The sequence below is a fragment of the Ips typographus genome, linkage group LG2 (assembly GCF_016097725.1).
Source record: "Ips typographus isolate SLU linkage group LG2, UJ_Ityp_2.0, whole genome shotgun sequence".
Taxonomy (NCBI): Eukaryota; Metazoa; Arthropoda; class Insecta; order Coleoptera; family Curculionidae; genus Ips; species Ips typographus.
The window spans coordinates 6,341,932-6,364,544 of record NC_138423.1 but is presented as its reverse complement, the minus strand read 5'-3'; the positions used below and the strand labels follow the sequence as shown (position 1 = coordinate 6,364,544).

General features: G+C 35.0%; 1 protein-coding gene and 1 long non-coding RNA gene across 4 annotated transcripts in view; both read right to left on the bottom strand.

Annotated features, from left to right (window-relative positions):
• The window catches only part of LOC145724324 (protein disulfide-isomerase A5), a 32,524-nt gene extending 13,337 nt beyond the window's left edge, over positions 1–19,187 (bottom strand). For all 3 annotated transcript variants that reach the window (XM_081972500.1, XM_081972499.1, XM_081972501.1), the window contains exons 1-11: positions 18,996–19,187; positions 16,480–16,709; positions 12,166–12,373; positions 11,770–11,990; positions 11,505–11,710; positions 11,382–11,449; positions 11,175–11,332; positions 10,974–11,116; positions 6,522–6,724; positions 4,132–4,303; positions 448–729 (exon numbers count right to left, since the gene is read on the bottom strand). In XM_081972500.1, the coding sequence (XP_081828626.1) occupies positions 470–729; positions 4,132–4,303; positions 6,522–6,724; positions 10,974–11,116; positions 11,175–11,332; positions 11,382–11,449; positions 11,505–11,710; positions 11,770–11,990; positions 12,166–12,373; positions 16,480–16,709; positions 18,996–19,031 (1,905 nt within the window). In that variant the 5' untranslated portion in view covers positions 19,032–19,187 and the 3' untranslated portion in view covers positions 448–469. The remainder of the gene's footprint in view (positions 1–447; positions 730–4,131; positions 4,304–6,521; positions 6,725–10,973; positions 11,117–11,174; positions 11,333–11,381; positions 11,450–11,504; positions 11,711–11,769; positions 11,991–12,165; positions 12,374–16,479; positions 16,710–18,995) is intronic.
• A 1,493-nt stretch (positions 19,188–20,680) lies between these two features.
• Positions 20,681–22,330, bottom strand: LOC145724331 (uncharacterized). The gene is made up of 2 exons (XR_014176984.1): positions 21,262–22,330; positions 20,681–21,201 (listed from the first exon to the last, which is right to left on the bottom strand). It is a non-coding gene; the product is annotated as an uncharacterized LOC145724331 (long non-coding RNA).
• Between the last annotated feature and the right edge of the window lie 283 nt (positions 22,331–22,613).

Sequence of the window (22,613 nt, the reverse complement as noted above, 5' to 3'; positions counted from 1 at the left end):
ATATTGGTGATACATCTCTGCGAATTTTGGTAAATAAATTAGGTTTCAAATTTAGACGGAATTCTGTGATCCAAACGGAGACTTCTCATAAAAAATGTTATTTCGGTCAAGATATTTTTGATTTGTTTTGGTATAAGGTTGTTTTAGTGCAAATTTGCAGCCAAAGATCTCTACTTTCTGACTGACAAAACACGCAAAATTTTAAACGTGACGAAGCTTTAGACACGCCTTTTTCTATAATATGAACACAACAGGTTTGTTGACGAAAACTTGATTTGATTCATATGATTATAAATGACGTAGCCTTCCTGACGCACGGGTAAACTCACTTCGCGAGAACAGTGAACATTCAAACGTTGTAATGAATTAGTAAGTACGAGCCAATTATCAAAATAATGGAAGTATCTTTTATTCTTAAAGACTAGTAAAGGTGGACATTACACTAACCTGGCGTTTGTGTAAACGAAGCTTATAACTCATCTTTTCGGTTGTAGTAGCCTCGCACGAATTGCTTTATATCATCGACAGTTCGTTTTCCCTTGTAATCGGTAATGTATTTTCCATTTTTGAACAGTTTGATTGTGGGAAAGCCTTGAATGTCGTATTGTTCCGTTAGATTCGGGTTTTCCGTGCAGTCTACCATCGCCAAGCACTTTTTGAAGCCTTCCGTTTCGAGTTGATGAGCCGCTGTAATGTAGTCCGGTTTCATTCTTTTGCAGTGGCCGCACCCTGTAAAAATTCCGTCTATTTTCAAAAAAATAAACTTGAAAGTCGCTAATTTTTGTAATAATCGAACCGTTCAAAAACTAAAAATGGGCACGTTCACTCGATGTCAGATGCTTAGAAGTCAAGTAAGCTGTCATATTTAGTCGTTTAGAGGGAGAATTTTACTTAATCGGTTGTATGTACTCTTCATTCCAGCCAAAGTGGCAGTGACGCAATAAATGGTGACGTCAGATTGACTCATGTCTTAGATTTAGTGATGGCTAAATTACATATATTGTGTTTCTGTCTGTGTAAACTTTGACTTCTCTCTGACTGTACCAAATTTTGTAATGTTTTTTCAGGTTATTGAATAGGAAATTTAATGAAGATTCCAAAAATGTGCTTAAAACCTTAATTTTCTTACTCCAAGTGGGTTTTACAAGAAATTTTTTTACCGACTGTTCTCTCAAACTGTGATTCTGGCAATTCAAACTTTGACACCGCTTTTCTCTCTGACTGTACCAAATTTTGAAATGTTTTTTTAGGTTATTGAATAGGAAATTTAATAAAGATTCCAAAAATTTGCTAAAAGCCCTCATTTTCTCACTCCAAGTGGGTTTTACAGGCTATTTTGTTACTGACTGTTCTTTCAAAATGTGTTTCTGGCAGTTCAAACTTTAACACCGCTTTTTTCCCTGATTGTACCAAATTTTGCAGTGCTTTTCAAGTTATTGAATAGGAAATTTAATAAAGATTCCAAAAATGTGCCTAAAACCTTCATTTTCTTGTACCAAGTGGGTTTTACAAGCGATTTGGTCCCTGACTGTTCTTTCAAACTGTGGTTCTGACAGTTCAAATTTTGACACCGCTTTTCTCTCTGACTGTACCAAATTTTGTAATGTTTTTTCAGGTTATTGAATAGGAAATTTAATGAAGATTCCAAAAATGTGCTTAAAACCCTCATTTTCTTACTCCAAGTGGGTTATACAGACGATTTTGTAACTGACTTTTCTTTTAAACTGTGTTGCTGACAGTTCAAACTTTGACACTGCTTTTCTCTCTGACTGTACCAAATTTTGTAATATTTTTTTTGGGTTATTGAATAGGAAATTTAATGAAGATTCCAAAAATGTGCTTAAAACGCTCATTTTCTTACTCCAAGTGGGTTTTACAGGCAATTTTGTCCCTGACTGTTCTTTCAAAATGTGTTTCTGGCAGTTCAAACTGTGACACCGCTTTTCTATCTGACTGTACCAAATATTGTAGTGTTTTTTCAGGTTATTGAATAGGAAATTTAATGAAGATTCCAAAAATGTGCTTACAACTCTCATTTTCTTACACCAAGTGGGTTATACAGACGATTTTGTGACTGACTTTTCTTTTAAACTGTGTTTTTGACAGTTCAAACTTTGACACCACTTTTCTCTCTGACTGTACCAAATTTTGTAGTATTTTTTAGGTTATTGAAGAGGAAATTTAATGAAGATTCCAAAAATGTGCTCAAAACAATAATTTTCTTACACCAAGTGGGTTATACAGACGATTTTGTGACTGACTTTTCTTTTAAACTGTGTTTCTGACAGTTCAAACTTTGACACCGCTTTTCTCTCTGACTGTACCAAATTTTGTAATGTTTTTTTAGGTTATTGAATAAGAAATTTAATAAAGATTCCAAAAATTTGCTAAAAACCCTCATTTTCTTATTCCAAGTAGGTTTTACAGGCAATTTTGTTCCTGACTGTCTTTTCAAACTGTAATTCTGACAGTTCAAACTTGATACCACTTTTCTCCCTGACTGAACCAAATTTTGCAGTGTTTTTTCAGGTTATTGGATAGGAAATTTAATGAGGATTCCAAAAATGTGCTTAAAACAGTCATTATCTTACTCCAAGTGAGTTTTACAGGCGATTTTGTCCTTAACTGTCCTTTCAAACTGTGTTTCTGACAGTTCAAACTTTCACCGCTTTTCTCTGTGACTGTACCAAATTTTGTAATGTTTTTTCAGGTTATTGAATAGGAAATTTAATGAAGATTCCAAAAATGTGCTTAAAACCCTCATTTTCTTACTCCAAGTGGACTTTACAGGCGATTTTGTTACTGACTGTCCTTTCAAACTGTGTTTCTGGCAGTTCAAATTTGACACCACTTTTCTCTCTGACTGTACCAAATTTTGCAGTGTTTTTCAGGTTATTGAATAAGAAATTTAATAAAGATTCCGAAAATGTGCGTAAAACCCTCATTTTCTTACTCCAAGTGGGTTTTACAGGCGATTTTGTTACTGACTGTGCTTTTAAAGTGTGTTTCTGGCAGTGCAAATTTTGACACCGCTTTTCTCTCTGACTGTATCAAATTTTGTAATGTTTTTTTAGGTTATTGAATAGGAAATTTAATAAGGATTCTAAAAATGTGCTCGAAACAATAATTGTCTTACTCCAAGTGAGTTTTACAGTCGATTTTGTCCCTGACTGTCCTTAAAACCGTGTTCAAATTTCAGACCACAATTTCAACTGATTTAAATATTTGATACACCAAACCAGTTTTTTGTAAATAACTCGAAAACGATGTAGGTTACAAAGAAATTGCAAGAGACCAAAAATATTCTAGACTCAGCAGCATAAATTTACAGAACCGTTTTTGCTTCGAGTATACAGGGTGTACATTGACTGTTTTTGGTCACCCTGTACGCAGTTTTTCAGATAGGATTTTTTGCTCAACACCACTAGAAAAAGGAGCTCAAGACGGTTAATTTGAGTGGTTCAACCTCCCTGAACTGCCAAAAATATCCGAGTTACAGGGTGCTCAAATTTCATATCACACATTCAAGTGATTTGAAAATTTGTTGCATTTAAAGTTTTCGTTAAATAATTCATAAACGATGAAAACTACGAAAAATTTGAAAGAAAACAAAAATGTTCGTAAAGAACTGCTTAACTCATCCCTGAAAGTTTCACAGTCCGTCAGTGCCGTTACTATACAGGGAATGCCTGAAAAGTGTAGTGATTCAAAATTCAAATACTATATGACTTTCCAAATTAATGACAACCATGACAGTAAAATTATATCTTTTAAGCAAATTTTAGTTGGGCCCATAAATTTACTGGTCAAACTGGAATCTCCTGTCAGACTGAATTTTACTTTAACCTTGCGGGTAAATTTACGCCCATCATTACTTAGATTAGTTCCAAAGGTTTTCATTGATATTTCGCGGTTGCCAGCTTGGGCGTTCCAGATTCCGATACGTAAGAGACTCAGAAAGTCTCAGAAATTTTAACGATTGAATAAACAACATACATTAATAACACGAAAATTCCGTCTCGCTCAGTTACCAACTAATAGATAAGGAACGACAATTATTACGTCACTCCCGCTGGCCTTGGGATAGACTTAATATCAATTTTTCTATACATACAATATCGCTATACTTACACGGAGCGTAAAACATCACTAACACAACATTGTTTTTCTGTAGCTCGGCTTTGAAATTGCCATCGTCCAATCTCAAAACTGAGGAATCGAGCGTCCAGCGATCGGCAGGTGGCGCCACGGACTCGTTGGATATTTGCAATGGATTTGACATGTACTGGACAAAGTCTTCTTTCTAGAATAGTAAAAAAGTGTTAAAGATGTACAGGGTGTTCAAATCTGGTGGGTTTTGCCTTCAAAAAAATCAAATTTTCCGGTTAGATAGAAAAAAAAATAGCGTACATTTCAAGAATTTAATTTTTGAGAAAAAATTAATAGTGAAACTCGTACTTCAATATACAGGGTTTTTCAATGAAAAGTAGCCACCCTGAATATCTTCCAAAATAATTTCTCTGTTAAAAAATGATAAGACACGTCAACAAAGATTGCAAGGGGGACATCTTTTTACGTAGGATTTGAATTTCTGCCATCAGTCCCTTTGCCGCCATAGTTAAGTTAAGCCACCCCCACTAAGTTTTCAAATGGCACCACCATACCCTGTGTGGCACATCGTTGGAAAGGATATTTCATAAGGAATTAATTGCACTATTTTATTTGTACATTTGCTTTGAATTGAGACCAAAAAAAAATAAAAAATACGTTTTGTGTTTATTTTTTGTTAACTGCAGAAATAATAGCAAATAGCGGTTATCATTTAATTAATGGCTCAAAATAACCTCCGTTAACTTCCATACAATACAAGCGACTTTGGAAGAGTTCGCGAACATTTGTGAGGACTTGCGGTGTCAGTTGTCGGCATTCATGTATTATTCTCTGCCTAAGGTCTGCAATATTGGCCGGCTGTGTAGCATAGACTTTAGATTTTAAATGCCCCCATAGAAAAAAGTCCAACGGAGTGAGGTCGGGTGATCTCGCAGGCCATTCCATGGGAGCACGTCTACCAATTCATCTTCCAGAAAATCGATTGTTCAGATATTCTCGAACGGGAAGTGAATAGTGTGGAGGTGCACCGTCTTGTTGGAAAATTAGTTGATTTTCAAATAAATTTTCATCATTTTCTAGTAGCTCTGTTATGGTCGGATCAACAGTGGTGTCAAGAAGCTCAAGATAAGTAGCGCCATTCAAATTACCGTCAATAAAAAACGGACCAACGATGTGGTCTCCTAAAATACCTGCCCAAACATTAAGTTTTTCTGGATATTGGGTATGGGTTTCCCTAAACCAATGTGGATTCGTGTCTGACCAATACCTACAGTTATGCCTGTTCACTTCTCCATTCAAAAAAAACATACACTCATCACTGAAGCAAATATTGTACAAGTTCACGTTGTTTGTCAGATTAGTAGACATAATTTCACAAAATTGTAGTCTTCTATCATAGTCATCTTCGTTTAATTCCTGAACCAATTTTACATTGTATGGATGAAAATTGTGTTTTTTTTAAATTATCCATACACTGCTTGTCGAAACACCCGATGCATGGAAAATTTGATTTAAAAACTGATTATTATCCATTGCAACGTGTCCCAAAACAGCAACTTCAATTGGTTCATTAGTAATTTGTCTTTCAGGTTGATGTTTTTTGTTTGTCACTGAACCAGTTTCCATGAATTTTTGCATCAACTTTAAGACATACTGATGACCAATTAATTTATCTGGATGGATTGCATTGAAAGCGCGCGCGGTAGCTCGTGCACAGTCGTTATGTTTGAAATAAAAACGTACAATTTCTATTCTTTCGGCAGTCGTGTAAACCATATTGACAATGTTCCTTCAAAACAAACTTACAAGTTGACCGACTGAGGCAAAAACATGGAATGGAAAACAGGTATTCGGTAGTGTTATCAGCAGTTTGACCAAAATAACAAAAAAATGTTTTTATTTTTTTTGGTCTCAATTCAAAGCAAATGTACAAATAAAATAGTGCAATTAATTCCTTATGAAATACCCTTTCCAACGATGTGCCACACAGGGAATGGTGCCATTTGAAAACTTAGTGGAGGTGGCTATGGCGGCAAAGGGGCTGATGGCAGAAATTCAAATCCTACGTAAAAGATGTCCCCCTTGCAATATTTGTTGATGTGTCTTAGCATTTTCAAAACAGAGAAATTATTTTGGTTATGGTTATTATTTAGATTATTATTTTTGGGTGGCTACTTTTCATTGAAAAACCCTGTATTTTTACTTCACCACGCTAAAAACTGCTTGGTAATATAATCAATTTTATGCCAAACTTCTTTCCAGTTTCCAAGTGAAATTAACTTTTCCAAGAATTCCTAACAAAAATCTAGTTTTGAATGTAACAGAGCAGTTTGCCACAATGATCACGAGATTCCAATACAAGAACAAATTTAACACTGTAATATCTTGGCGGATAAAATTGAATCACTCACCGTTCTTCCTCCGCTATAAGCTTTAACTTCTTTATTAAAGTAACTGAAATACTTGAGAGTGGGGTATCCGGTGACATCAAAAGCACTACAAACAGATTGCTGGACCGTACAATCTACTGCCGCAAATTCCACCCTGGGATTATCTTTGAATTCTGCCGCTGCTTGGGCAAATTCCGGTTTGGCTTTCTTGCAATGTCCACACCCTAAAAATACAATCACTCCTATCAATTTAACGTTATATCTGTTATGGGAAGTGTTTCAAGCAAGTTATTCCCTAACAAAAAAGGTGAAGAAGAAATTTTTACTTCCATGTCTGAACTGAATATAAAACAGTATACAGGATAAACTGGGCGGATGTCAAATTTATTTTTTTTAAATGGAAATGAGTTTAATACTGCATTTTTACATTCTATAAAAAATTCTAAGTTTCAAACGTATACAACGTAACATTATAAATAATATGACACTGTCACTTCATATTTATGAAACCAGTGCTAAATTTGTAACCAAAATCAATGTAAACAAAAGGAGAAATGACAGCTGGAATGCCCGAAACTGATCACCAGAGGGAGTATCTCTTATCTTGAAAAGCCAATAGTATAAGCAGCATTTTTGGACAGTCTTCCAACTCTATTTTAATTAAAAATAATTCAAATAATTTTGCACAAACTTAGTTTTTTTTTAATCCTTTTTTGACGATTCAGGTATAGGAACACGCTAATATACAGGGTGGTCCAAATTGATTGTAACATACTTTAAAAAGAAGAAAGTACATAAAAAATAAACTCGAAAGTGTCATATAAACTATGGTCGAAAAGCGCCCCCTAGCAGAGTTAGCAAACCCTAAAATATGTACCCCAAAAAACAGTTTTTTTTTATTTTAATTCCTAATCAATAAAAACCCAAATGAAATTTGGCAAATTTGTCACCATTTTGAAGTAACAATTTGGAAATTTTTGATTTTTTTTCAATATTCCGAACAGAAGCGATTTTTTTTTATTTACGCACAAGTTTATAAAAATGACTGTACCTGAAAAACTATGCAAAATAAAAAGAAATGCCAAGACAAACTTTTCTTGGGAAAAAGTATGGGCTATCACATGTGCCTCATTATAATGTCCTAAAATTATAGCTTATAGAAATTTCAAGCTGTCAAACTTTTTGAACGGCTTCCGTAGCTGTCCGGATTATTTTCAAAATTTGAAAAAATTTCCAAATAAACATACACAATATAGCAAACATGCATTCCAAATTTTATTTGAGTAACTTTTTTCGTTTAGGAATTAAAATTTAAAAAATTGTCTTGGTGCCTCACCTTTACAGTTCGCTAGCTCCGCTAGAGGGCACTTTTCGACTATAGTTTATATGACACTTTGGAGTTTATTTTTTATGTACTTTCCACTCTTGAATTATCCTACAATCAATTTGGACCACCCTGTATAAATGGCCTTTCAGTTAAAAATATACAGTGAGTTTAATTTAAAAAACTTTCAATGTTTTTATTGTTGTCTGAATGTTGGTGAGTGAATTTTCAGCCACCCTGTATATAATTTAGAAGCAATTTCTTAATTAGTAATAATAGTTCGGCAACCTTTATTAAACTGTCCATAAATTTCTAATACGATTTGGATATAGAGCAACATAATTGGGTCACAAATCAACAAATTTGTGCGTTCTGTCCCAGACCAGACCCTTTAATTTTTGAAAGCAAAAAACGGAATTTTTAAGTGAAGTGACGGATAAAGCTGACAATGGCGGGTTCCTGTCACATTCTACAGACAAAATTCAATATATTTACAACAAAACAACAAATTTGTGCGTTCTGTCCCAGACCAGGGTGCGTATTCTTGAGACGAGGGAAGGGAATTATGAAGAGAAAGACATGTAGAATGTGACAGGAACTCGCCATTGTCAGCTTCTTCTGTCACATTCTATCAACACTTCGCTGGAGAATTCCGTTTCCTGCTTTCAAGAATTAACGGCCCTGGGGCCTAATTCTGACAAGGATTCTGGAAAGTTTAAGAAGCATTGAAGGTTTTGGACTGATTTTGAAGCATTTGAAAGCTTACGGACGGTTCTAGAAACTCATAGAAGCTTTTAAACTGCTTCAGAAGCATACGGAAGCTTTTAGACTGTCTTGAAATATTTTAGAGCTTCTAGACTGTTCTAAAAGCTTTTGGAAGACTTTCAACTGCTTTAGAAGCGTTTTAGAGTTTCTGTAGTATTTTGAAAACTTTCCAGACTACTTTAGGAGTATTTGAAAGGATTCTGGAAAGTTAAAGAAGCATTGAAGGTTTTGGACTGCTTTTGAAGCATTTGAAAGCTTATGGACGGTTCCAGAAATTCATAGAAGCTTTTAAACTGTTTCAGAAGCATACGGAAGCTTTTAGACTGTCTTGAAGTGTTTTGAGAGCTTCTAGACTACGTGAAGATCATTTGGAAGCCTTTAGAGTGTTTTAAAAGTTTTTAGACGATTCTAGGCTATTTTGAAAGGCTTTCGACTGCTTAAGAAACATTTTGGAGCTTGTGTAGTGTTTTAAAACCTTTTTAGACTACTTGAGGAGGATTTGGAAGGTGTTTAAAGAGTTTAAAGAGCATTGAAGATTCTGGACTGCTTTTAAGGCATTTGAAACCTTGTAGACGGTTCTAGACATTTTTGGAAGCTGTCAAACTGCTCTAGAAGCATACGGAAGCTTTTAGACTGTCTTGAAATATTTTAGAGCTTCTAGACTGTTCTAAATGCTTTTGGAAGACTTTCAACTGCTTTAGAAGCATTTTAGAGTTTCTGTAGTATTTTGAAAACTTTCCAGACTACTTTAGGAGTATTTGAAGGGATTCTGGAAAGTTAAAGAAGCATTGAAGGTTTTGGACTGCTTTTGAAGCATTTGAAAGCTTATGGACGGTTCCAGAAATTCATAGAAGCTTTTAAACTGCTTCAGAAGTATACGGACGCTTTTAGAATCTCTTGAAATATTTTAGAGCGCCTAGACTGTTCTAAAAGCTTTTGGAAGGCTTTCGACTGCTTTAAAAGCATTTTAGAGTTTCTGTAGTATTTTGAAAACTTTCCAGACTACTTTAGGAGTATTTGAACGGATTCTGGAAAGTTAAAGAAGCATTGAAGGTTTTGGACTGCTTTTGAAAGCTTATGAATGGTTCTAGAAACTCATAGAAGCTTTTAAACTGATTAAGAAGCATACGGAAGCTTTTAGACTGTCTTGAAATGTTTTGAGAGCTTGTAGACTCGGTGAAGACCATTTGGAAACCTTTAGAGTGTTCTAAACCTTTTTAGACTACTTGAGGAGGATTTGGAAGGTGTTTGGACAGTTTAAAGAGCCTTGAAGATTCTGGACTGCTTTTAAGGCATTTGAAACCTTATAGACGGTTCTAGAAACTTTTGGAAGCTGTCAAACTGCTCTAGAAGCATACGGAAGTTTTTAGGCTGTCTTGAAATATTTTAGAGCTTCTAGACTGTTCTAAAAGCTTTTGAAAGGCTTTCGGCTGCTTTAGAAGCGTTTTAGAGTTTCTGTAGTATTTTGAAAACTTTCCAGACTACTTTAGGAGCATTTACAAGGATTCTGCAGAGTTTAAAACGCATTGAAGGTTTTGGACTGCTTTTGAAAGCTTATGAACGGTTCTAGAAACTCATAGAAGCTTTTAAACTGCTTCAAAAGCATACGGAAGCTTTTAGACTGTCTTGAAATGTTTTGAGGGCTTCTGGATTAGGTGAAGATCATTTGGAAGCCTTTAGAGTGTTCTAAAAGCTTTTGGAAGATTTTAGACTGTTTTGGAAGGTTTTCGACTGCTTTAAAAGCATTTTGGAGTTTCTAGACTGTTTTAAAACCTTTTTAGACTATTTGAGGAGGATTTGGAAGGTGTTTGGACGGTTTAAAGAACCTTGAAGGTTCTGAACTACTTTTAAGGCATTTGAAACCTTTTAGAAGCATACGGAAGCTTTTAGACTGTCTTGAAATCTTTTGAAAGCTTCTAGATAAGTTGAAAAGCATTTGGAAGCTTGTAGACTGTTCTAAAAGCGTTTGGACATTTTAGAACTCCTATAGTGTTTTGGAACGTTTTTTTCATTTTTTTAGACTACTTCAGGAGCATTTAAAAATTCAGTCAGTTTAAATTTGTAAATTATTACTCACCCATTTTGCAACAGATAATTGGTATGTTTTTGTCTCTCAGAAGCCTTCAATATAGCAAAAGTCATTATTACCACTTAGGGCCTAGAAAGACCCACTGTTCGGCGTTACAGAATCAATAACATTACGTCAAAACTCCTGCGATTAGGAGTTATTTTACACATATAACCGCCTTTACAATTACCAGTAGTCAAAAACTATTAAACCATTCAAAAAATAGCATAAATAATCTGTCAAATGGCCTGTTTTGCATTATTTACAAAAAGCAAAATTTCTAGAAAACGGGACTCTAAATAATAATAATACTTACAAGGCGCATAGAACATCACTAGCACGTGCTTTTTCTTTTTCAGAACCGGTTTGAAGTTATCTTCTGTTAAATGGAGCACGTCGCTACTTTCTTCACTCCACGGTTTCTCTGGCGGTGGCGGTGGTGGAGGTTCTTTAGGATCCCTGATATTAAAAAAAAAACAGAAAAACCCTTTAAATCCACTAAATTCCAACGTCTTACCGCATAAAATCAATAATCTTGATTGCTTCACGTACATTGACATTGTACATCTGTTCTCCGTACGTAAAGTAAATCACCGTAGGGTAACCTTTTACGTTAAATCTCGATCCTAGAGAAGACTCTTTTGTAGCATCAACTGCAGCCAAAAAGCCTGATATCTTTAAAAAAAATTACTCAACAAGCTTAATTAGCAACACATTAACTAACCCCTTCTTGTTTCATTTGAGCGGCGGCCGTTTCAAACTCTGGTTTCATACGTTTGCAATGACCGCACCCTTAATATTAAAAAAATTACATTTAATTAACCTTTAGGAATAACCAGAAGCTTACAAGGTGCATAAAACATAACCAGCACAGAAGCAGCATCTTTTAGTACGGCATCAAAATTTGCGGTGTTCAAATGAACGATATCAGTGTTTGACTCAGACCAATCGGGCTCTCTCACTTTAACTTGAGGAGCTGACGGATTGTGCATAAACTGTACTAGAGCGCCACGTTTGTTATCTCCTTCATAAGCATACTTAAAAGACCCATTTCTATTACAGACAATATCACAGCATTAACGCAAAGCCAGATAATACAATTTAAAACTTACGCAAAGTACAGCAAAGTTGGAAAACCGCTAATGTTGTATTGGGTCCGAAGAACAGCGTTTTCAGGTCTGTTTACGTCAATAGCGGCTAAAACTGCCTGATCTTTTAAGTCAGTAGCCGCTTGCGAATATTCGGGTTTCAACGTTTTGCAATAGCCACACCAGGGTGCATAAAACATTATGAGAATCGGTCTTCCCTCCCTTTTCAGAAATCTTGCCAAGCTCTGCCAAAATTTAAAAGCTTTATTATTCTTCATTTCGTTCCTTTTTTAAAATGTTTTAGATAAAAGCTAGATGAGTATGAAATATGAAACTGAAATTTTGATGACAATGAAGTATTATGGCAAAGATTGTGTCAAATTTGAACGAAACCTAAAAATTGTATAACAAAAAACTTACATTAGGGTCTGAAATGTGCATTACATCCTTGGCAGTGTCGTCTTCCTCCCATGGTAAGTCGCCTGTAGGATCTTTCATAAAGTTAGTAATAGCTTTTTCGTTGTATTTGCGGTCGTAATCTTTGTTAAATTCGCCGTCTTTATAATGTTTTAAAACAAAATTTTCATTGCTTGGAATTTTCAGCTTTTTGCATAATTTCTTCGCTTCTCTATAAAATGATAAATTTATTTATAGCAGAAAAACAAGTTTATAGTGATAAGACTCTACTAAAATTTGTTTATTTTCTTGTTAAAATACTAGAGTTGAGCAAAAAATTCTATATGAAAAATTGCGTGCAGGGTGACCAAAAACAGTCAATCATCATACTTTTCATACACACCCTGTATACTGGAAGCAAAAACGGTCCCGCAAATTTACGGTGTGGGGTTAAGGAGTTGATTAGGAACATTTTTGGTTTCTGGCAATTTTTTTGTAACTTTCACCGTTTTTGAGTTATTTAGGAAAAACTGGTTTAATGCAACAAATTTTGAAATCAGTTGAAGTTGTGATTTAGAATTTGAACTCCCTGTAACTTGGTTATTTTTGGGAGTTCAGCGAGGTTGAACCACTCAAATTAACCGTCTTGAGCTCGTCTTTTCAGTGGAGTTGAGCAAAAAATTCTATCTGAAAGTTTGCAGACAGGGTGACCAAAAACAGTCAATCACCATACTTTTCATACACACCTTGTATACTGGAAGCAAAAACGGTCCCGCAAATTTACGGTGTTGGGTTAAGGAGTTGATTAGGAACATTTTTGGTTTCTGGCAATTTTTTTGTAACTTTCACCGTTTTTGAGTTATTTAGGAAAAACTAGTCTAATGCAACAAATTTTGAAATCAGTTGAAATTGGGGTTTGGAATTTGAACACCCTTTAACTCGCTTGTTTTTGGGAGTTCATCGAGGTTGAACCACTCAAATTAACCGTCTTGAGCTCCTCTTTTCAGAGGTGTTGAGCAAAAAATTCTATCTGAAAGTTTGCAGGCAGGGTGACCAAAAACAGTCAATCACTATACTATTCATACACACCCTGTATACTGGAAGCAAAAACGGTCCTGTCAATTTACGGTGGGTAAAGGAGTTAATTAGGAACATTTTTGGTTTCTTGCAATTTTTTTGTAAGTTTCACCGTTTTCGAGTTATTTAGGAAAAACTAGTTTAATGCAACAAATTTTGAAATCAGTTAAAGTTGTGGTTTGGAATTTGAACACCCTGTAACTCGGTTGTTTTTGGGAGTTAAGCGAGGTTGAACCACTCAAATTAACCGTCTTGAGCTCCTCTTTTCAGTAGAGTTGAGCAAAAAATTCTATCTAAAAACTTGCGTGTAGGGTGACCAAAAACAGTCTATCACCATATTTTCATACACACCCTGTATACTGGAAGCAAAAACGGTCCCGCAAAATTACGGTGTGGGGTTAAGGAGTTGATTAGGAACATTTTTGGTTTCTGGCAATTTTTTTGTATCTTTCACCGTTTTCGAGTTATTTATCAAAAACTGGTTTAATGCAACAAATTTTGAAATCAGTTGAAATTGGGATTTGGAATTTGAACAGCCTTTAACTCGCTTGTTTTTGGGAGTTCAGCGAGGTTGAACCACTCAAATTAACCATCTTGAGCTCCTCTTTTCAGTGGAGTTGAGCAAAACATTTTATCTGAAAAATTGCTTAGAGGGTGACCAAAAACAGTCAATCACTATACTATTCATACACACCCTGTATACTGGAAGCAAAAACGGTCCCGCAAATTTACGGTGTGGGGTTAAGGAGTTGATTAGGAAAATTTTTGGTTTCTGGCAATTTTTTTGTAACTTTCACCGTTTTTGAGTTATTTAGGAAAAACTGGTTTAATGCAACAAATTTTGAAATCAGTTGAAGTTGTGATTTAGAATTTGAACTCCCTGTAACTTGGTTATTTTTGGGAGTTCAGCGAGGTTGAACCACTCAAATTAACCGTCTTGAGCTCCTCTTTTCAGTGGAGTTGAGCAAAAAATTCTATCTGAAAAATTGCTTGCAGGGTGACCAAAAACAGTCATTCACCATACTTTTCATACACACCCTGTATAGTGGAAGCAAAAACGGTCCTGCAAATTTACGGTGTTGGGTTGAGGAGTTGATTGGGAACATTTTTGGTTTCTTACAATTTTTTTTTAACTTTCACCGTTTTCGAGTTATTTATCAAAAACTGGTTTAATGCAACAAATTTTGAAATCAGTTGAAGTTGTGGTTTAGAATTTGAACACCCTGTAACTCAGTTGTTTTTGGGAGTTCAGCGAGGTTGAACCACTCAAATTAACCGTCTTGAGCTCCTCTTTTCAGTGGAGTTGAGCAAAAAATTCTATCTGAAAAATTGCTTGAAGGGTGACCAAAAACAGTCAATCACCATATTTTTCATACACACCCTGTATAGTGGAAGCGAAAACGGTCCTGCAAATTTACGGTGTTGGGTTAAAGAGTTGATTAGAAAGATTTTTGGTTTCTTGCAATTTTTTTGTAACTTTCACCGTTTTCTAGTTATTTAGGAAAAACTAGTTTAATGCAATAAATTTTGAAATCAGTTAAAGTTATGGTTTGGAATTTGAACACCCTGTAATTCGGTTGTTTTTGGGAGTTCAGCGAGGTTGAACTACTCAAATTAACCGTCTTGAGCTCCTCTTTTCAGTATAGTTGAGCAAAAAAATTTCTCTGAAAAATTGCGTACAGGGTGACCAAAAACAGTCAATCACCATACTTTTCATACACACCCTGTATACTGGAAGCAATAACGGTCCTGCAAATTTACGGCGTTGGGTTAAGGAGTTGATTAGGAACATTTTTGGTTTCTTGCAATTTTGTTGTAACTTTCACCGTTTTCGAGTTATTTAGGAAAAACCAGTCTAATGCAACAAATTTTGAAATCAGTTGAAATTGGGGTTTGGAATTTGAACACCCTTTAACTCGCTTGTTTTTGGGAGTTCATCGAGGTTGAACCACTCAAATTAACCGTCTTGAGCTCCTCTTCTCAGAGGTGTTGAGCAAAAAATTCTATCTGAAAGTTTGCAGGCAGGGTGACCAAAAACAGTCAATCACTATACTATTCATACACACCCTGTATAGTGGAAGCAAAAACGGTCCCGCAAATTTACGGTGTTGGGTTAAGGAGTTGATTAGGAACTTTTTGATTTCTTGCAACTTTTTTGTAATTTTCACCGTTTTCGAGTTATTTAGGGAAAACAAAACTGCAAAAACTGTTTGGTGCAACAAATTTACAAATCAGTGAATCCTATTAAGGACAGTCAGGGACAAAGTCGTTTGTAAAACCCACTTGGAGTGACCGAATAATGTTTTTAAGCACATTTTTGGAATCCTCATTAAATGTCCTATCTAATGACGTAAAAAACACTACAAAATCAGGTAAAGTCTTGGAGAAAAGTGGTGTCAAAGTATAAACTGTCTGAAAGACGGTTTGAAAGAACCCACTTAGAGTGAGAAAAAGACTGTTTGAAGCACATTTTTGGAGTCCTCATTAAATTTCCTATCCAATAACGTAAAAAAATATTACAACATTTGGTACAGTCAAAATTTGAATTTCCTGATAAAGTAAAATATTCACATTCACATCACTACTTAAAATTATCTTTTGGTAATTACCACATACTACCATCCACTTGTAAGAGGATAATGCAATTTGTGAATGTCAATTTACGCTTATTATTAATTTCTTATTAAAATTTACATACATCTAATAAGTGATAATATTAGTGTTATGTGCATTTTTTGTAAAAATTATTTGGACAAACTCCATTTTATTTTATTAACTCAATTCAACCCAACTGTATCACTTAGAATAGAATTTCAAAACTGATTAATAACTGGAGTAAATAATTATGTCCCAAATATAAAAGAGGCTTTCAATAATGATAAATTGATATTAGACAACAATTATGATGATGACAAAATTGATGAAAGGCGGTCTCATATTCATACAGAAAGTATTATGGTGAATTTAGTGGAACTTCTGAAAATTGTAAAAACCACTCTTAATTGATGTTAATATTTATAAACTAACCACAATGTGCCTCAACTCAATGATAAGGTACATAGGAGTACTACTCACTTTTGACAGGGTTATCTCCTGTAGAAATAAATTTATAAACGTTTTTGAGGAAAGAAAAAAAAAAAATAAATTGCGCAAAATAGAAATAAACATCAAATGAGTCGCATATCAATATAAACTGAAAAGTATGCTTGGTAAGTAATTGGAGCATAAAAAATCCGCATGTCACTCAATTTGTATACTTACCCAGAACAATTAATAACAGCAATCACACCTTCTCCCTTAATATTCCGTGCCACATCTCTCATTGTATCCAATATACCTTGAGCCTTCTTAGGAGAGTTATAAAAGACAATCAAAACGTTCGTTTTCGTTCTCAACAGCTTTTTTAAGTCTTTTCCATCTGTTATGTTGTCCACTAATAGATTTTTGCTGTTTTGCTTTGCACTTTGAGTATATGTTGTATAACACATACACTGAAATTATAGGAAAATAATTAAGTTAGAAAAAGACCATATTTCCTAAATCTAAGTTAAATATTATTGTCATATTTGTTGCTTAAATCCATTGTTTGAAGAAAAAAACCAATAAATCCACTATTATAATTACCACTACCACTACCGCGAATGAGAACTTTAAATATGTTGGTGCATGTTAGAACACTTCTGACAACATGACTCTAGAAACCTCTCACAAGGTAGTCACTAGCATTTAGAAGTCACTGGCACTGCTTAGTGGATTTAGAAGCTTTTGACAATCTAAAACATGTCTTGACAATCTAAAACAAGGTTGTCGATAGCACAAGAGTAGTAAAAGTTCAAGTTTAATGGTTGGGTTTTTGCCACTTTTTAGAAGTAGCATTTGGAATTCCATGGAACTTTCAAAATAGTACTAGAGGCCTCTAGGCTATTTAAAACAGTTCAGAAAAAGTTTAAAACAGTTGTAGAGGGCTTTGGAATTTTTCAGAGAGTTCTCAGTAGCATTTAGAGGTCCTTGGCACATTCAAAACAATTCTAGAGGCTTCTGACAATTTAAAACAACTTTGGGAAGGTTTAAGACACTTGTCGAAGCTTCTGGCACTGTTTAGAAGATTGTCAGTAGCATTTAGAGGTCTATGGAATTTTCAAAATGGTCCTAGAGGCTTCTGACAATTTAATACAACTTTGGGAAGGTTTAAGATACTTGTAGAAGCTTCTGGCACTGTTTAGAAGATTGTCAGTAGCATTTAGAGGTCTATGGAACTTTCAAAATGATCCTAGAGGCTTCTGACAATTTAAAACAACTTTGGGAAGGTTTAAGACACTTGCAGAAGCTTCTGGCACTGTTTAGAAGATTGTCAGTAGCATTTAGAAGTCTTTGGAACTTTCAAAATGGTCCTAGAGGCTTCTGACAATTTAAAACAACTTAGGGAAGGTTTAAGACACTTGTAGAAGTTTCTGGCACTGTTTAGATGATTGTCAGTAGCATTTAGAGGTCTATGGAACTTTCAAAATGGTCCTAGAGGTTTCTGACAATTTAAAACAACTTTGGGAAGGTTTAAGATACTTGTAGAAGCTTCTGGCATTGTTTAGAAGATTGTCAGTAGCATTTAGAGGTCTATGGAATTTTCAAAATGGTCCTAGAGGCCTCTGGCAAATATAAATAGTTATCAAAAACTTTTAGACAGTTGTAGAAGGCTTTGGAATTTTTCAGAAAGTCCTCAGTAGCATTTAGAGGTCCTTGGCACATTCAAAACAGTTCTAGAGGCTTCCGACAATTTAAAACAACTTTGGGAAGGTTTAAGACACTTGTAGAAGCTTCTGGCACTGTTTAGAAGATTGTCAGTAGCATTTAGAGGTCTATGGAATTTTCAAAATGATCCTAGAGGCCTCTGGCAAATTTAAATAGTTCTGAAAAAGTTTCAGACAGTTGTAGAAGGCTTTGGGACTTTTCAGAAAGTTGTCAGTAGCATTTAGAGGTCCTGGGCACATTCAAAACAGTTCTAGAGGCTTCCGACAATTTAAAACAACTTTGGGAAGGTTTAAGACACTTGCAGAAACTTCTGGCACCATTTAGAAGGTGGTTAGTAGCAGTTAGAGATCTATGGAATTTTCAAAATGGTGCTAGAGGCCTCTGGCAAATTTAAATAGTTCTGAAAACGTTTCAGACAGTTGTAGAAGGCTTTGGAATTTTTCAGAAAGTCCTCAGTAACATTTAGAGGTCCTTGGCACATTCAAAACAGTTCTAGAGACTTCCAACAATTTAAAACAACTTTGGAAAGGTTTAAGACACTTGTAGAAGCTTCTGGCACTGTTTAGAAGGTTCTCAATAGCATTTAGAAGTCTATAGAACTTTCGAAATGATCCTAAAGGCCTCTGGCAATTTAAAACAGTTCTGGGTCTGTCAGTGAACAGAGACTATCCAATTGATATTGATGAGTTTTGCCTGGTGCCCTCCAGACAAAACTTGATAAACTGGTTGGTTTTGCTTGAAAAAATTTTTCTGTATATTTGTTTCTGAAAATCTGTTTTTTATGTTACAGAATAGTTTTTATATTGAACACGGCTTTACCCTAATGTAGGATTTGACTTACTCTCAAAAGAAGCAGGTACACTTGGAACAGATTAGAGATAGTCTTCATAAGAGTGAAAAACCCAAATTAAAATCTGAGATAATGTCCATATCATTTAAAATAAATGTAATAGTCAATACTATATAATAACAAAATTTGGATTCACAAATTTTACTTTTATACAAGAATTTTTTAAATAAAGTACACTTACCACTATTAACCAAATGTAAGGACTAACAAAATTCATTGTGTCTTCACGTTGGTACCAACACTATTCTAAATTGCGAAACTACTGAACTATATTTTACGGTAAAGGAAAAAGTCTAAAAACTCATTGTAAATGTATATAAATTGTGTTAATCTTTATTTTTTGTATCTTACATTTTTTACTTAAATGTTTACAAAAAAAATGTCTGACAGCAAAATGCCGCTAAACCTAACCACAAATCTTCAAAAAAGTAAAACGTCAAAAACAAACAGACATCAATCTGTCATCAACGTCAATCGGTGGGCGTTGATTCGATAATCTCTCCGGGGAGGCTGTCGTGAAATAGAGCTCGAATCAGATGAGAAAAGGCCACCGCATCATCAATGACGCAGTTTTTAAAACTATTTCTTTCTCCTTCTACAGTTGCCGTCGCATTAGATATAATCAGAGGCGTCCTATTAAAATATTCCCGAAAATATATTGTTAAGCGGTCAAAAAGCCACTTGGCAACGTAGTACGGTTTTTACTTGGACACAATTAAAACAGATGCGGCAGCGGCCAGGGACATTTGGACCTTTTTATATGCTTTTACTAGCAGGCACTCTAAACGGTGTTGCCAAGTTTAAAAAAATGTAGTGGCGGACAGGGAGACTTAGGGGTTTAGGTTAGGTTAGGTTCCGTTTTAGTCTGGTGTTTTGGTTGTATTGTTGATGGTCGCAGTTGAAGTTCACATAGTGTTATGAATAAAAAACGTTATTTTGTCAAAATGTCTTTCAAAAAGGTTGGAAAGAAAGGTGTTATCATATACAGCCAAGGCCGTGAAATCGTCAGTAACGTCTTACAATTTATGAAGAAAGAAGCAGAAGGAGTTTCCATTCCTTTGAAAAACTTGTTGTCTTTTATTTTCTTTATTAAAAACGACGAAAATGTTTCATTTTACTGATAAAATAATAGCACGCCACTGACTGGCTGCAACAACTTGGAAAGTAACGAGAGCAGCAATATTTAAAGTGAGACGTACAGAGATCGTGACATCATCGTTTGATGACGCCTGTGGCCTTTTCTTAGCTGATTCGAGCTCTACCAATTGTTTGTTGTTTGCCTGGTTGCCTACCGTTCGTTCGATTTTTCTTTGGAAATGCAGAATTAATCTCTCCTTTGTATCATTCACGATAATTGTGTATTATTTTTTCGAATTTTAGTAAATTTTGTTATGCTCTATTATTTTATTGAATAATATTTACATACGACCTCAGTGTAAATAGCTTATTACGCATAGTTTTCTGTTACGTAATGACCCTCTTTACGAGGCACAGTTGTTGTTTGCTATTGAATATAATAAAGCTGTAAAAAATACGTCATTTGTTCTTAATAACTGTAATATCACCATAAATCATTATTTTAAGCACAACACTAACAATTATTAATTATACATTATTATTTTTTCTTTATTAGCATTATTCCTATGATTAATACAAATATGATGTTAATATGTTGAAAATATATTTTTTTATGAAAAAAAATTATTCTAGATTATATAAGTTGCGGAAGCCAGGACTTTACACTTGGTCGTAGGTCGTACAACTTTTTCCATATCGTGCATAAAATGCTTCTTACAGCACTATACTTACGTAATGTACTGTATGGTAATATGCTCTATTACGTAGTCTGTTTCAGTCCGGGAAATGGTTCATTACGTTCCTAGTCCGGCAAAGTAATATAATTTTGTTAGCAACCTATTTAACAGTTGGTGTCCATTTTTACATGGTGTCCCAACGAAGAAATCTAAGTTTTGCCATGGTTTGTAAAAAAATTCAAAACCCATTAAAACTGACCCTACGAACATACAGTACGGGCAAACCCAACATAATATGTCTAAATATATGGATGACTTAACGGTTTATACCTTTCAACGTTGGTCTGATAGATACCTACCTTCGGTATTCTATAAATAATGGGTAATATAAGCAGTCTAAGTAAACCGAAAGAGTCCATTTAAGTTACATGCTAGCACGACTCGGTCCGGGGCGTGATTTTCTTACACGGAACCACGAAGGCTAACTGTACCGCAGCGGCTGATTACACCAATTAAAGACCGTGGACACGCGGTGGAATGCACCCACAAAATTGATTCGATCCGATCTAATCTGATCATACCGAAGATGATCGATAATGGATAACAAAACTTATATACAGGCTGTGCCGCCCCCTATCAGCAAAATATCATACATACTTTATTTTAGCCAAATTTGTTACAAAAATGCCAAACCTTCTTCTGATTCAATCCACTAATGCTTGATGATCAGATTTGTCCTATTCCCTGTTGTAGGGATTGGTTCATCTATTCTCCTTAGTCCCATCCACTCTGTCTGACGTTGCAAAGCCATGACATCCTCTTAGATATGTTGTTTTCTGGCGCTTGATTGTATCCAGTAGTTTGAGGCCTTTATTGATCATTCTCAAGATATCATCATTTGTCCTTCTTGCAGTCCATGGAATCTTTAGTATATGTTTATCCACATCTCGAATGCTTCAATCCTGTTCATAGTGCACGCCTTTAGTGTCCCTCCATGCCATGCAGTAATACCAGCCAGATATAGCATTTTACAAATCTAATCCTTAGGCTAAAATCGAAATCAGAACTGGGGAGGAACACTCAGAGGCATTTTCTACTTGACATCTTAGTTCTGTGTTCCCAAAATTTTTAAATTTGTTTACTCGTTCTATTGGTTATCTTGCGTTTAGAAATTCTTGCGGCTTGCGAGTAATTATCACGAATTTAGTCTTCTTGGTGTTAATATTAAGTCCCATATGTTCTTACTGCATTCACCAACAATCCCACTTTATCTGCAATTAGAACTGTGTCGTCCGCATAACGAATGAGCAACACAGACCATTCACCTTAACGACCATATGTTGCGTTCTTCTAGGGCTTTCTGAAAGATGTTTTTGGACTTCAAAATACACCCTTGTCTGCCAATCGTTTTCCTATCATTGATCGCTCTTCTAATTTCTTCTTTAGGGATATGGGAGATCCAGAGAGATTTTTGTTACCCGTATTTTCAAAATCAGGTCTTTCGTCCTCAAAAAGGTTGCTAATATAGTTTTCCCATATGACCCTTTCCTTGGTTATCCTTGGTGTAGACCAGCAAGAATGGAGGGAGATGACCCACGATCGCTCCAGGTGGAGGCAGATGGTCAAGGCAGCCAAGATCCTCCCTGGGTTGTAGTGCTACGGAGTAGTAGTAGTAGTGATATATGATTTTTGAAAATAAATGTAGAATAATTTGTGTACTTCATCCTGAACCACCCTGTGCTTCTTAAAACACCCAACATTATCTGAAACAGACAGAAAACTACCGATAAGATTAAAATTCCTATGAATTTTATCTAATTTAGTGATATTTTTAATTAGTTTGGCCTCTGATTAGGAAGGTCATTTCTTTATCAACCGTCACATTATTTATATTATCTATACGTCTTAAAGTAGTAAAACGAATCAATAAGATGACGGTTAAGATACTGCCAGCATAAATAATAAAATATTAATTTCAGGTGTTGAGTAAAACCAAAAAATTACTATTTTATCAAGAAGAGACAGCCAGTATAAATCCTTTGATG